General features: G+C 31.1%; 1 protein-coding gene across 1 annotated transcript in view; it reads left to right on the top strand.

Annotated features, from left to right (window-relative positions):
- The window catches only part of LOC143054167 (uncharacterized), a 29,129-nt gene extending 14,604 nt beyond the window's left edge, over positions 1 to 14,525 (top strand). The window contains exons 7-8 of the mRNA XM_076227086.1: positions 3,313 to 3,361; positions 10,185 to 14,525. Of these exons, the coding sequence (XP_076083201.1) occupies positions 3,313 to 3,361; positions 10,185 to 14,404 (4,269 nt within the window). The 3' untranslated portion in view covers positions 14,405 to 14,525. The remainder of the gene's footprint in view (positions 1 to 3,312; positions 3,362 to 10,184) is intronic.
- Positions 14,526 to 16,095: the final 1,570 nt, after the last annotated feature.

Here is a 16,095-nt window from a genome sequence, read left to right as displayed (position 1 = left end):
TATATAAATAAGATGTATTAAAGAGACCATATGACGTATGGAGGTGCGAAAGATACGAGAGGAATGGTCATATTCATCAATCAAAATAACCTGACAACGCCAGGGCTTATAAAGAAAACTACAAATAGACAAATAATAGTACTAAAATGAAAAGTAAGCAACAACAGGTCAACGTACAACCTTCAACAAACAGCAAAACCCTTATCGCTTAGCATGGGATACAAGGCCATTAAGGGAATGATATTTGTTGTAAAAGATGCTTACTCAACGATTTTAATGCGATTACCTAACATACGGCTAAAACATGTTTATCATAGAGAGGTTTATTATCTGTTCTTTCTGTTTTTCCCGGTCGTCCATAATTTCTATAGTGCATTTGTTGTTAATTTGTTGTTAGGTTGAAACAAGAAAAAAGCATAATCTCAAAATTAAATAATAAATGCACAAACTGCCATTTGTTCCTTCTTGTTTGGTATTTTTTTCTAAAAAATCATATGAACGTAATAAAACAGAATACCATAGTTCCAAATTAAATGTACGTTGTAATACTAATTCTGCCATTTTACAAAAAATATCTTATAAGATCTTTCAACTTGCGCTGACAGGAAAATATTGCTTTTTGTATCAATATTCATAATTCAAAAATGAAATTGATTTATCGTTTATAGGTTAAGGGACTTTTCGTCATTTTCAGCTGCAATTAATAAAGAAATGGTCAGGAATCAGCAAAATCAGAAATTTTGGAAATTGCTTTAAATATCTGCAAATAGAAATCATTTCACTTTGTATTGTTTAGATCACACGTCGATTGTTTCCAATTCACAATATCATAAGATAATGATTTGTCATATTCCCAAAAGGGTAATACAAGTACTTATTTACATTAATGTAGAAAGGGTGTCTTTCTCCATCTTAGATCTTTAATAGCAGATAACAATCCATTAAGATCCTTCATGAAATATGCAACTTTCGAAAGAAGGCTGTAGTTCATGTGTAAGACTTTTTATGTTTATATAAAAAGTATGTTGTTTATCATATTTACTGTTGTTGTTTACAAAAAAAAAAATGGAATATATTTTTCTTCAACTTTGCCACAGATTGGGAGATAACACAGCTGTAAGGAGAGATGTCTTTGATAAAGTAACTTGTATTAAAGAATGTGTTGAGATTTATCTTTTTCATTATGTAGCAAGAAAACAATTTAGCGTGAAAAAAAAAACCTGGTACACCATAGTTTTTACTATTTAATTGACCCCCATTTTCTTTTATAAATCTTTAACATGTATAATAAACCATCTGTAAAAGTCTTATAAAATAGTAATTAGTTTTTAATATTTGTTTGAGAACTTAAATTTGCAAATTATAAAGCTATGAAAAGTCAAGAGAGATTATTACCTTAAGGAATATGCTAGGTATATATATATACACCGTAAAACTATGTTGATTGTTTTTTATGTCGAAAGTCGACGAAATTCAAGTTTAGAAGTTAATTTTCGTTTAATATTCGAAGTGAGGACATTATTTCAGACTATGTTAGTTGTTTATCAAATACGACTGAACAATTGATATTGTAGAAAATGGATTATCATCCGGGCCAACTGCATCCCCACCGTTTAAGGGTAGCTATCGTACATTTTGGTGTAATGCATGAGTACTCTGTTTTTCTGTCCTACTTTAATTGCTGTGGGTTTTTCGAAGATGTAAAAAATTATTAGTTCCTATACACATTTGTTTCACTTGGTCCATTCATATGTCTATCTATTAGTATTAAAAAAAACTGGCAATGAACAATACCACTCCTCATACTTAACATCCCATCATTGTGTTCTTGTACTATAGTGAATTTGTGTTTTCCTGTCTTACAATGTTTGCTAATTTGCCTGGTATATAAGCCATGTTGTGCTTCTTTGTGATATGTTTGGTTTTTTTCAGGGATTAAAATTATAACACAATGTTTTCTACTGTACCCCTGTTTTTGACATTTTTACATAATATGTCTTTTTCATTTTTGTTCAGACCTCGTTGTCGATATAATGGAATTTGATGAAACTGTCATACAAGTGAAAAGTTTAGCTAGCTATAAAATCAGGTTCAATCCACCATGTTCTACATAGGAAAATGTCTGTTCCAAGTTAGGAATATAAGAGTTGTTTTCAATTCGTTTGGTGTGTTTTATCTTTTGATTGTGCTATTTAATTATGGATTATCTGTTTTGAATTATCGTCGGAATTCAGTATTTAAGTGATTTTACTTTTTTTACTTTTTTTACTTTTTTTTTAATCAACTGATCTCAGACACATATTGTAGGTTATAGATTTTTGCACCTTCAGATACCCAAACGAATAGATTAAATGAAAAGTATTTGAACGTAAAACAAACGATTTTACTTATTCATATTATTGTTTGGATACAGTATTAGTGTGTTTTTTTTTTATTTATTCATGGAAAAGACATTATTATAAACCAACTAGTTTTGGAAAACAATTCATTTACCCAATGTTTGTGATTAAATTAGCATAAATGATCGATATATAGACTATTAGTTGTTGTACATAAACTATTAATTGATACTAGGTTTCAAATGATGTAAGCAAGACTCAACGTGTGGCTCGAATTAAAAATGTAAAAAGGAGGCAAATAAAGCTCGACGTTAAAGAGCAATGAGGACCCAAACCACCGATTTTGCCAAATACAACTAAGGATATCTTTACATTGTTTAGAATTTGAATTTTTCGAAAAACTAAGGATTTTCTTACCCCAGGAATATATTACCTTAGCCGTATTTGGCACAACTTTTTGGAATTTGGGTCCTCAATGCTCTTCAACTTTGTAATTGTTTGGCTTTAAAATTATTTTGATTTGAGCGCCACTGTTAAGTCTTATGTAGACAAAACGCGCGTCTGGCATATTAAATTTTAATCCTGGTACCTTTGATAACTATTTATCTCTCTATTTTGTACAGATAATTACAGGCTCCTGACTTGGGACAGGCACAAACAAACAGAAAGTGGCGGGGTCAATCATATTACCGGGATCCTAATCCTCCCCATACCTGGGACATTGGTATAACAGTAAAACATAATAACAAACTATAAAAATAGGTTGAAAATGTGTTTACTCATCAGATGGATACAAATAAAATATATATACTAACAACATGTGATGTGACAGGATACTTGTATTCCCCAACAACAAAGAGACACTAAAAGCAGATCTGAGAGTAATCGCAGTTACAAACTGTTAGTTCAAAGTCAATAACAACTAATATATTAAAATCATGCATCTTTGACTGTTTCTTTTTTTCCTTTTCAGAAAGTAGCTTTACAAGATGCGACTTTATTAAAATACAAATCCTTATATGGTAGGTACATGTAGTATTTTCAGATTAACAATAAGTCGATTTGCATCCAAGTCGGAACAGTAGTCCGTAGTAATTTTTTGTAAGCATCAGTGTTTGAAACATAATCTCTAAATACTTTTTTGCCCTTGAATGATTGAAATTAGCACTTCTTTGTGAAATTGCTTATAGTTTTCAAATCATTTAAAGGAAAAGGGAAAATAAAAATATAAAAAATGAATAAAAGAATAAGTTCTTCAAATATTTCAAAATGACTGAAATTGTCTGTCAAATTCGTATTAGAAGTATTGCTCCATAGAAAACGATTTATTCCAATTGTTACATTTTTGAGCCAATAGCATAGTATACTGACAAAAAAACCATGCAAATAGCAAAATAATCAACAGCACAAGATCTACTGGTTTGTAATTGTTTACAAAAAATTACAGTTGATTTCATATAGGAGTCATTGCCTTTCATAATGACTCTTGCATGCATTTTGGCTTTAACTATATAAGATAAAGAAGGAAAAAAATTACATAAAAAAAGGATGAGCCCAATGTTTCCTTAAACTTTGACTCCCTATAAGTGTCATTGCCCTTGAATGACAATTTTTACCATTTATATGAATTTGGCAAAAAAATTATTAGCTATTGTATGATGTTCTATTTTATACTTAATTTTAAATTATATGATAATGTAGAAAACATGTACTCTAAATATTTTTGATAAACAGAAGTAGCTTTTCCCCAACATAACCATTTAAGATACAATTCACAATACTGCATTTATTTCTTTACGCATAACGAAACGATACATGCAAAAAATAAAGGCAACGGTAGTATATTGCTGTTAAAAAGTCAGAAATGGATTGTGAGAAAACAATTCCGGGTAACAAAGTAAGACCGAAGGACACATATCAACGATAAGTAGGATAACAACGGAACAACAGAATCACTGAGGTGCACCAAAAACAAACTCCAACATACATAAAAACTACGGAGGTGTATAAGCGCCACACAACTTTTTTTTAACATTTCTTCCTATTTTTGCGTTTTAACACAAACCTTTGCGTTGCGTTACAACGTTAACCTTTGCAAAATAACACAACCTTTGAGTTATAACGTAAACATTTGCGAAATAACGCAAATATTTGTTTTATCTTATTTCTTATTTAAGATTCACATAAACAACAGTTATTAATGGAGGAGGCTCTATGTATTAAAATTTATCACATTTGTAGTTATTGCAAAGTCAATTGCTTGAAAATTTAGAACATATCATTGACTAATAATGAACAGAATAATAGATATCATAAGATGTGGTATGAGTGCCAATTAGAAAACTCTTCATCTCAGTCACTATTCGTAAAAGTAAACCATCATAGGTCAAAGTACGGTCTTCAACACGGAGCACTGGCTCACAACGAACAGCAAACTATAAAGGCCCCCAAAAATGATATCCATGATACTTCTAATTATATGTATATATATTGAAAAGTTTTTGTATTTTGTCCACGCTGTGCGCAAAATACGAAACAAATAAAGCTGAAAATGCACCAAATATTTATATTTTATATAAATATTTACATTTTGTCTATTTCTATATCAAAATGTTTACAATGTTCTTTATAATATCCGCCATGGTATCCTACCGGTTTCACTGTTTCACAGATCTTCAAGGATATAATTGCTGGCGACGTCGTCAGGGGTAACGTTATTATCTAGTCCTGAACGTCATAATATAGTACAACGTAGTAACTATATAAAACGAAAGTGAAAGCATATAATTAAAGAGAAATAGCTTCTAGATTATCGTTCATCTATTCAATTTCGGACGGTATTTCTTAATAAGATAATTTTCTTTATCAGTTCTCATTGGTTCCGTTGTATTATCTGAACACTGATAAAATGGAAAATGAAGAAATTTTGATGATTTGATTCAGCGCCTCTATCAATATGTACACTGAGAGGGATTTTTCTTAGGCTTGGTTTGCGAATTTGCTGTTTGTGCAGTTTCATTCGTTTTCTAATGGTGTTGCCGGTTTGTCCAATATGATTTTCTTGACAACCCCTGCAAGTGATGATGTATAGAAGATTTCTCGATGCACATGTACAACTGTTCTTGATTTTGAAAATATGTCCGGATTTAAAGACGAATTCAGTTCCTTCAGACAAGTATACACACGATTCACAATTTGGTCGTCCTCATTTTTGTACCTTTGGTTTAATATTTCAGTTTATTATATGACTATAAATTTTCTGTTTTCTCATTGGCTAAAAGCATAGGAAATCCTCTTTGATAAAACATTATATTCACCGCGTCAAAAATTACGAGAGGTTAATATAAGATTTGGAACAGCGTCCGTGTACCTAAATATAGAAACGGGGAATTCTTGTTAGCTATTTAAGGGATGTATAAATAAAATGGTTTTTAATTGGACGACCGAATAAATATCAACCAATCAGCGCTCTCGACATAAAATCGTTTCGATCTAACAGACGACAGTTACATGTTTCCGGCAACAAAGTATGGCTGTAGCCTTGGCCGTTGGCCTTGGTGAATATCACATCTCTGGGGTTGATAAATCATTGTATCAACCTCATCAAAAGTCAATAATTGTATATTGGAATGTTGCGCGTGTCAACAATTTTTTAAAGGATTTCGGTTGTCGTTTGCTTTTAGTTACTTTGTGTGAATTAAGAAATTTCAACATCCTTTGGTTGCTCTGTAAAAATGGTATATTGTTATGTATATTGTTGAAAGCTTCATTATTTCTCGGGTTGTGAGTAGAAATGTACGGTAACACGTTTTTTTTTATGCTGTTTAGTTGTCCGTAATTCCTGTAAGTTACATGATTTGGCTCTAGTTATACCGTCATCAATTATTCTCTTGGGATATTTTCGGTCCAAGAGCATTTATCTTAGTTCCTTTAATCTTGTATTCCTTAATTATGGATTTGAAATTATAGTACATATGCGTTTAGCTAGGTTATATGGTATATTGACTCTAGTATGTTTAGGATAACATGATGTAAAATAGTAGATACTGTTTGGAATCGGTCGGTTTATAAAAAAAATATCGGTTTCTATGTTGGTTCCGTTTTTGGTTTTGACAGAATATCTAAAAAGTTACTAAGTCTGTGCGTTTCACAAGCAGGACCAGCAACTATTGGTCGCATTTTAAGATCATTTGGTGCACATATATGTATACAAGAACTTTTAGTAAGCTTACGTGCTTCTGTAATCTTCTAACTTTTGTGAATTTTTAGGAGTCCATACATCTGACTGGTCTTACATTTAAAATTTGTTATGTAATCGCATTCTTTCTTGGTTAACCCTTCACGAAATAACTAATATATATATATTACAAAGAAAATTGAGTAAATATAAGTTATACCGATAATAAAAAATCAACCCTGCTTATATAGCTATAACCGAGTATAAATATACTTCCAGAGTGAGCTCTCATTTGAGGACTGTTTAAAGTTGGTTAGATTATTATATTTGAATTCAAATAAGTTAATAAACAAAAAAAATGAACCGCTTAAAGTATGGAAATTAAATGATATACACTCTTATCATTTATTTATATTTTTTAAAAAGGGACAATAGAACTAGTTTTACAAAAGCATTTAAATTGTCTTAAGGATGTACTTAGGTGAAATTAGGTAAAAATTAAGAAAGTAAGAAATTAAAATTGATACTATAAGCTGGTAGAGCATCAATTAAGGATAAAGATAAGCTAAAAATATTGATAGGTCATGGACCTCCTTTTCAAGATATTTGAGATTTAAAATATTGCGGGAAAAGGCTGAATCGGACTTTTACCTTATATTTGCATTGGTATTATTTGGGTCTCAAAATAAAAGAAAGAAAATCAAGAATCTTCTAAAATTTTGATAAACTACCTATCATGAGCTATAGAGTACTTTTATGAAAAAATAAATGGGTGTTATGGGGCAAAATATTTTACATTGTATTGTATGGAAAAACACCAAGGAGTCCGAAAATTTGACACAAATTCCAAAACCTCACCTAAGTACATCATTAAATAGGCAAAAAATATACGGGAACACTTAAATTTAGACATTTGAAACCAATCATCAAATGAAATGTGTACCTGTATTACATTTTTACTTCTAGCGTTTGGCATTAGCTTTTAGCTGAGACTACTATAGCACATAGTATCAGATTTATGTGAGGTCGGAAGTGTTAATCGTATGAACAATATAGATTATCTGATATCATTTGGATTATGGAAGGAGCTATACTATAAAAATACATAAATTTATTATCAATACACTCGAGATCAAAGGATGTTAATTTTGCTGTTCCAGTTAACTTTTACTCATATATATTTTTTTTTTATTTTTTTTGTTTGCTTGTTTTTATATGACAGTTTTTTTCAGTTCTCTTATCTCGTTAGACGAATTAGACGAAAGCAAACCTGCACAGTATACTCTGCATTTGTATAGTCCGAGGTTTACTAATTGTAATTCTTATTTCACATGTAAAATAAAGGAACAATTATTAAAAAAAAACCGGCATTCATTTTGAAATATACCACTGCTTTCTAGAGTTTAAATGAAGTCACATATGTAAGGATATAAACAAAACAAATTACTTATTACTAATTAATTCATATCGGGACCAAAAATTATATATAAAAACGGAAGAATAGGTGCTGAAATATAAAAAAAGTAAAATTGAAATTAGATAACATTGGGATAATCTATATATTCTTACAACCACTCTTAAATTTTGTACACAGGCCGTATATCATGGACAGTTTTATATTGGTATGGTATATTTTATAATTTTTACCTGGGCACACCTGGTTCACTCGCGATCACGCATGTGATTCATTGACCTTGTTCATTGTATATTAAATTAAACAAGACTGTCATGAAGTCTACCGTTAGAATACCCGAATATGTCACATTTACAATACCCCGGTAATTACCGGTATTAAGCCATGCTGATTACAAGAAGACAAATTTTTGAACGTGGGTCAAGTTAGGTAAAAACCCAAAATAAGCTAAAAATATACATTAGAAAAAAGGATTTAATAAACTTTTACATAAGAGATAAATCTCAGTTTATAATAAATATCTCCGGACTTTTTTTCACTTTATTGAGACTATACTTTAACATTATGATAACATAATTCCTATATAATTCTTGATACTGTATATTGGTGCAAAAAATGTAAGTTTAAAGACGAGCTAAAACCATTGTACGATCTTATGTCATTTACAGCTTTTTAACCTGACCTCAGCATTGTACGTTGAATATTAAACCCTCTTAAAAAATTAAGATGTCTTGTTAAGTATTTTTTTAAATATTCTGATCAATCTTAGTGAAGCATTACTTGATTTGATGATTTTGGAAACTATGCAGACTTCTTCGGCTTACATTACTTCCATCAGCTTGCCAGATCATACAGACACTGATTAAAGAACATGTCCTGCCGTGTACTAGGACTTTGTGATAATTATATATCTGTGGTCATTAGTTTTTAAGATGGCGTCTTGCCGAGAATTTAAAGTCGATTTTAAAAATCTAATAACTCACTTATCTAGACGAATAAAGCTTTAATATTTTGAGAATATGCTTATTTATTTAGGATGAACATGATATCATTTTTTTAATTTTTTGGCGAATTTTCCCTTTAAGAATACTTTACTGTATTGAAATGAAAGAATCTTTATCATATCCTGAGATTTAAAAGATGTTTTTGCATCAAAATTTAATTTTTTTTTATTAATAATTCATTTTAAAGCAGAAAGATAATTTGGTCTATTTGACCTGGCAGTTTCACAATTAAATGACATTATTTTTTATCTTTTAATTAAAATATGCCTATATACTATACTATATCTTTTCTAATGCACAAATGATTATTAATTTATGTATAATTGCACTTCAAGTATTCCCTTATTCCTATGCATATTTATTATAATGATTTTACCTTGTATGCATGTTTCTTTTTTTAATCTACTAGTAAATCACAACCGAAATGAAAAACAGACGGACATATATCGAAAACTTAATATATAGTTGAAATGAAGATATTTGCGTTATAACGCAAACATAGGGAGAAATATTTTTAAATAGGAGTTGTGTGGCGTTAATACGCTTCCGTTGAAAACAAACTACTTGATAAAAAAAAACATGGTTCATGTTTTATCAAGTTTTTGATATAAATCAAATTTAAATTGTGTGTGCTCTACAATTTCATCAAAATCTTAACCCTAGCTCGAAGTCACCATAAAGAAAGTTTGTCACACTTTTGTGTCTATATTTAAAAAAAAATACCACTACAACTTTGTTATGACACACACGGAGAATCGAGAACATATTTTTGAGGTTTTTAATTTTGATGGTCAATTTTTAGTCAAACACAGATAAATAACCCAGATTTGTTTTTTTCTATCGATTTATGAGTTTTGAACATCGGTGTACTACTGTTGCCTTTACAGATTGAGTTAACATGCCATATGTGAGTCTTTCTTTCCTTTCACCTATAGTCGGTATGAAGACGATAAATATGTTGTATATTTTATCATTTTCTTTTTTCTAAAAGATATGTCGATTATATATCAAGCCCTTATAATTGTTATATTACATCCTTGGTAGAACATACATCTTTTTGAAACGGACAAAACAATAAAATCATTTTTGAAATTTCAGAACCACAACAAAATAGTTCTTTTTATACGTCTGGCGTTCAATTAAACATACACACATTACAAACTAAAAAGTTACCAAGTTATAAATCATAAAAAGAAAGGAATGGAACCTTAAATAATTTTGAAAAAAAAATGTCTTGATTTCTTTTCCAGATGCTGAACCCGTAATTAATTCATGGAAGCAGAAAATGGAATTTTTTGTCGAAACCAACGTAGTCATTGATATATTAGAAATCCTTAAAGACAGTCATTGTGCACTTTTGATTGGGGTATCTGGAATGGGAAAAACCCTGACTGCACAGAATGTAGCGTTGCGTCTTTGGCATGAAAAAGAATACAGTATAGTCCCTTGCTGTAGCCTTAACGACATCCAAACGCGATACAGGGAAAATGTTAATCAGGTGTTTTTTATGGATGATATATGTGGTAGATATACTACAAATATCATGAAGATCGAAAACTGGATGAACATTGAAGAATTTGTTAAATGTATTCTTGGAAAGGGAAAGACAAAAATATTGGCAACTTGTCGTACAGAAGTCTTCCTTGAAGAAATATTCCAAGACACATTTGAAATATTCAGTAAGACTACATACAATTTATCTGAAAAATATTCATTTAAAGATAAATTAGTTATTGCTGAAAACTATTTAAAACAAGATGAAGAAATGTTATCAGCTACCATACGAAGCGTTGAATTCAACCCGTTAATGTGCTTTCTGTATGCCCAGCATGAACATTTTGATATAAATGATTTTTTAAACTGTCCATATGAAATGTTCTGTAAAGAATGGAATAAGCTAAAATCTTTTGACAAAGAGAAATATTGTGTTTTATTTCTATGTGTATTATATAATGGTACGATTGATGAATCTTTAGTTGATTTTTCTAAAGAATTAGATAAGAATGAGAAACGGAAATTAAAGGACATTTTTGAATGTTGTAATTTAGGCCGTGACACATCTCGTGTAGCTATTAGAGACAAACTGAATGCCTGTATTGACACTTACGTAATAAAGGTAGACAAAGAGTACAAAGTTATACATGATAAAATGTTTGATTTTCTGTGTTGTTACTTCGGTAAAATATTGATCGCGCCAATTCTCAAATATGCACATGATACGGTCATTTGCGAGCGTGTACAACTAGAATCATTACAGGAAGCACATAGATATTTTACAATTATTGTTTCAGAAGATGATGAAGAGAAATACAATAAAAGAATAAAAATGGACCTTGAAAATGGAAAAATACATTGTTGCTTGAATAATGCGCAAATGAAATATAAGGAATACAGGATTAAGTTTCGAGATATCATTAGAAATTTAGAAAATAACTTGATGACGAATTTGATAAATAGTAAGGACGACAATGGGATAAATTCCTTCATTGTTTCATGCTTGCGTGGTTATGAGGAGATAGTTGCTTTTTTTATTTCTGTAGGAGCTGATGTTGATTGTCAGAATGGATTTTTCACGCCATTAACAGCAGCGTGTCATGATGGACACTTTCATACGGTTGAAATTCTTCTACATAAAGGATCAAACATAAACCAAACTAATACTCATGGAGAAACACCACTGTATACTGCTTGTTTTGAAGGCCATTACATCTTAGTAAACCTTCTCATAGACAAAGAAGCTGATATTAACAAAAAAAATAAATATAATCACACACCCTTGTATGCATCGTGTTTGACAGGCCATGAAATCATAGTAAGCCTTTTAATTGACAATGAGGCAAATGTTTCCCAAGATTGTCTTATAGTTGCCTCCTTAGGGGGCCACAAACAAATAATTGAAAAACTTCTGTTATCAGGATGTGGTATAAATAGTGTTGATACGAAAGGGAAAACCGCCTTATTCATTGCATGCGAGGAAGGCTATACTAATATAGTGAAGTTGCTTATTGATAATAATGCTGACATTTATAAAGTTGATGGTGAGGGTAGAACTCCACTACATGCCGCCTGTTACTTTGGGAACAATGATATCGTTAGCATTTTGATAAGCAACGACTTAGATGTGAACATGCTTGATGTAGATTTTGAAACACCTTTACATAAAGCATGTAGGAACGGCTCTATACGCGTTATACAAACGCTGTTGAATTATGGAGCAGACGTTCACAAGCTAAACAAAGAAGGACATACCCCTATATATTTGGCAAACACAGAGGGTAACATTGTTGATGAATGCATTTTGAAAGCTTTACAGAAAAAAGAAATAACACCAACTAAAGGGGAAAATATAACAAAAGGTCACAATAATGAATTTCATAAACAAACAGCTGTTCTTACCAACAATTTGATACGGTATGGATGGACACCTTTATATGAAGCATGTGTTTACGGAGACATAAAAACTGTCCAATCACTCATACAAAACAGGGCAGATGTAAACATGAAAACTGACTCCGGAGAAATGCCTTTGGTTGCTGCTTGTCAACAAGGCCATGGTTTCTTGATACAAATGTTACTAGAAGAGGGAGCAGATATTTACCAAGCGCTAGTTTGTGCTGTTCTGAAAGACTGTGATAGAGCGGTTAAAATTCTTTTACATAAAGGGGGAGATTTAAACTATAAAAGTGTTGATGGAAAATCGCTCATAAAATTAGCATGTGAATATGGTTCAATTAAGGCAATCAAAATTCTGTCAGATAAAGGTGCAGATTTTACAGAAATAAATGTAAATGGGAGGACATTGATACACGTTGCATGCAATACAAATAGCGTTGAATTACTCCAGTTTCTAATAGACAAAGGTTTAGATCTTAGCATACCGGATAAAAATGGCAGATTTGCGCTTTTTTTGTCAATAGATAAGGGTTTTTATGATTTATCAAAATATTTAGTACAAAAAAGATGTCCTATAACTATATCAGAGAAGGACACAAAAACAGCTTTAATATCTGTTTTTGAGAGTGGAAATAAGGAAATGTCAAAATTGCTTGTATCCAACGGTTACACAGACAACTTATTACAATTTGAGGAAACTATGTTATATCATGCGCATAAGTTAGGCCTATATGAAAAGGATGAGATAATTCGTAGATATGGAACTGATACTAAGAAAAGATATAAATATGGATACACTCCTATGATATTAGCAGACATTGGCGGAAATGATGATCTACATAATCAAACGTGCAGCAGCTATCTTAGTAGGAGTACATCACACGGAATAAAAGGAAAAACATATACTTCGGACAAAAAGGATAATGATACGTTTAAATTTGATCCCTTTTTCGAGGAATCTGAAGATGAAACTTCAAACATTTGTTTTTTTGGAGAGAATAAAGATATATTTCAAGCATGTATGTACGGACAAACGACATCGCTTATTCGTGGTATGCTATTCGATGTATTCTTCAACCCGATAGATCCCTATGTATCAATTTGGTTTGAACAAACTCCGTTGTTGTTAGCAATACGGCGAGGACATACTGAAGTAAGCAAATTCCTTATAAGACATGGTGCAAATGTAAACCTGACTTTCGAAGAAAGGAGAATGAAGAATGATATTTCCTTATCCACGACTATTGTATATGGATATACCCCATTGTTTGCAGCATATCAACGAAAAGATTATGAAATAGTTCATATGCTTTTAAATAAAGGGGCAAATTTAAACAAAGCTTTGTATGACGCATGCAGAGAGGGTTATTTGAATACTGTTCAATTTCTTCTGCGGAAAGGAGCCAATGTTAATCTGATTTGTCGGTTTGGTCAAACAGCTTTGTATGCTGCTTGTATCGGTGGACACTCTACCATAGTAAAATTTCTGGTGGATCGAGGAGCTTTTGTTGATGTGAAAGTTAGTAGAGCAAGTATTTTTGACGAACCTACTTACCTACATGCTGCATACCTGAGTGATAATCATGATATAGTTAAATATTTAATAAATAGAGGAGCCTCTGTTGATACAGTTGGTAACTTTGGGAGAACTTTGCTCCATAAAGCGTGTAGTGATGGAAACTATAAACTTGTTGAAATGCTTGTTGATAAAGGGTTTGATATAAATACATCTGATGTGTACGGCTCAACACCTCTCATAGCGTGCGTGTTACAAAACATTGAAAATAATCATCAGATACAATATTTCTATCGTTTCATGGAAAGATCTTATTCAATAGGTAATTGCGATCAATACCATGAGTTTCATCATCTATATGAAAGGTTTCCTCAATGTGAAAAGGAGTATGAACATCCTTCCGAAAATCACTATAAAATCATTCAGCTGCTTATTGAAAATGGGGCCGATATCAAGAAGGCTGATAAGAAAGGCAGAACACCGTTGAATTTAGCTTTAAAGATCGGGGTTTTAAAATTGACTGTATTATTGTTAAATAAAATGATAAATGAGAACAATTAACAGGAGCGAGACCAGTATTCCTGAAAAAGGAGAGGGAGTAATTAAAGTGAACATTAACAAAATTATATTATTTTTTTTGAAATGATTCTTTGATAAAAGAAATAAAATTTACAATCTCAGAGAGCGTTCGCTCTATACTTTCTTTGAACAACATTTATTTTTTCTCACTGAGCACAGTGATGGGCGTCATTTGAAAGTATTGGATAATTAATCATTACTACTAAATAAAGAAGCTGGCAAATCGTTGACTTCATACACATACAATCACCATGAACTTACTACCAGTCTTGTGTTTTAAGTGCAATCGTAACATACATGTCGGAATCCTGAACTATAGCTTGTTCAAGAGATCCTTTCTTATCATCTTGAATATGGTCTCGAAGTACATATATCAAGCGTTATATCATGTAAATGGTGTTGTATCTGGCCGCATAGTCTATGTGCATTAGTATGATTAGTACTCGGATGTTTATAGGGAAACGGATATGCGAATATCAACAATATTTATACATTGATTTATATTAAAATCCAATAAATCATCTATATTATGTTTCCTTTGGGCAAAATACTAGTAGGTTTAGTTTAAACATATTTTATTTACTAAAAGTAAAATAGATTGGACACAAGTAAGACATACTCATGAAGTTCGCCCGAATGACAGTAAATTTAAAATATAATACAAATCATCATCTTGAATATGGTCTCGAAATACATAATTTTATATACGATCGTTATAGCATGTATATGGTGTTGTATCTGGCCGCAAATTATTATGTGGAAGATATGTATCCGTATGTCTTTTATGATATTATAACATATATTTCAAATAATAAAAACAAAATGAAATACTTGATTTAACATAAAAGAATATCAAAATTTGTCTACAATCCTTTTACACGTATATTACTTTTTATTAAACTCATTCGCAAAATTACGAAAACTCTTGTACAAAAGAAATATACTTTTGCTATCAACATCTCTGTATACTTATCATTCAAGATACCAGGCTAGCAAGTCGTCAGCCGAACTATTTACAGAGTTGTTCTCTAATTAAAAAATGATTGAATGTATGTTTTAGCAAAATATGTATTTTGCTTAAGTTATACCTCATATATAAAAATGAGACTTATTTGCTTTTAATATAGTTTTTTTGATTTTGTATTTACATTCACCTTTGATGTCAATTGATGATAAATAAACTATGAATGTTTTAATATGAGTAATAAACAAATACCCATTCCATCTTCATTTCAATCAGCCTTGGATATCAACAACTTGCGTTCGTTTATAAAAAATCAATTCTCATCAACATTCTCATCAACTTCGTATTTTCATCTATGAAAAGCCCGGAAATGACAAATGTAAAACAATTCAAACGAGAAAACTACCAATCTAGTTAAAGAAACAAAAAAAAAAGGTCAAACAAGGCTTTACTCAGCAGATGGATCCAAAGCTAATTTATCTAACAAATACACAGAGTGGACGAGGCCGGATACTTGTACATCTCTACAACAACAAGACATCATATTATGCTATTGTTTTAGAAAAAGAGAGAAGGTTTAGTACCATTAAAACGTTTAATCCCTCTGCAAATGTTTGCACCTGTCCTAAGTCAGGAATCTGATGTACAGTAGTTGTCGTTTGTTTATGTAATTCATATGTGTTTCTCGTTTCTCGTTTTTACATAGATT

The sequence above is a fragment of the Mytilus galloprovincialis genome, chromosome 12 (assembly GCF_965363235.1).
Source record: "Mytilus galloprovincialis chromosome 12, xbMytGall1.hap1.1, whole genome shotgun sequence".
Taxonomy (NCBI): Eukaryota; Metazoa; Mollusca; class Bivalvia; order Mytilida; family Mytilidae; genus Mytilus; species Mytilus galloprovincialis.
The sequence above is the reverse complement of the archived record's forward strand: the minus strand, read 5'-3'. Positions and strand labels throughout refer to the sequence as shown.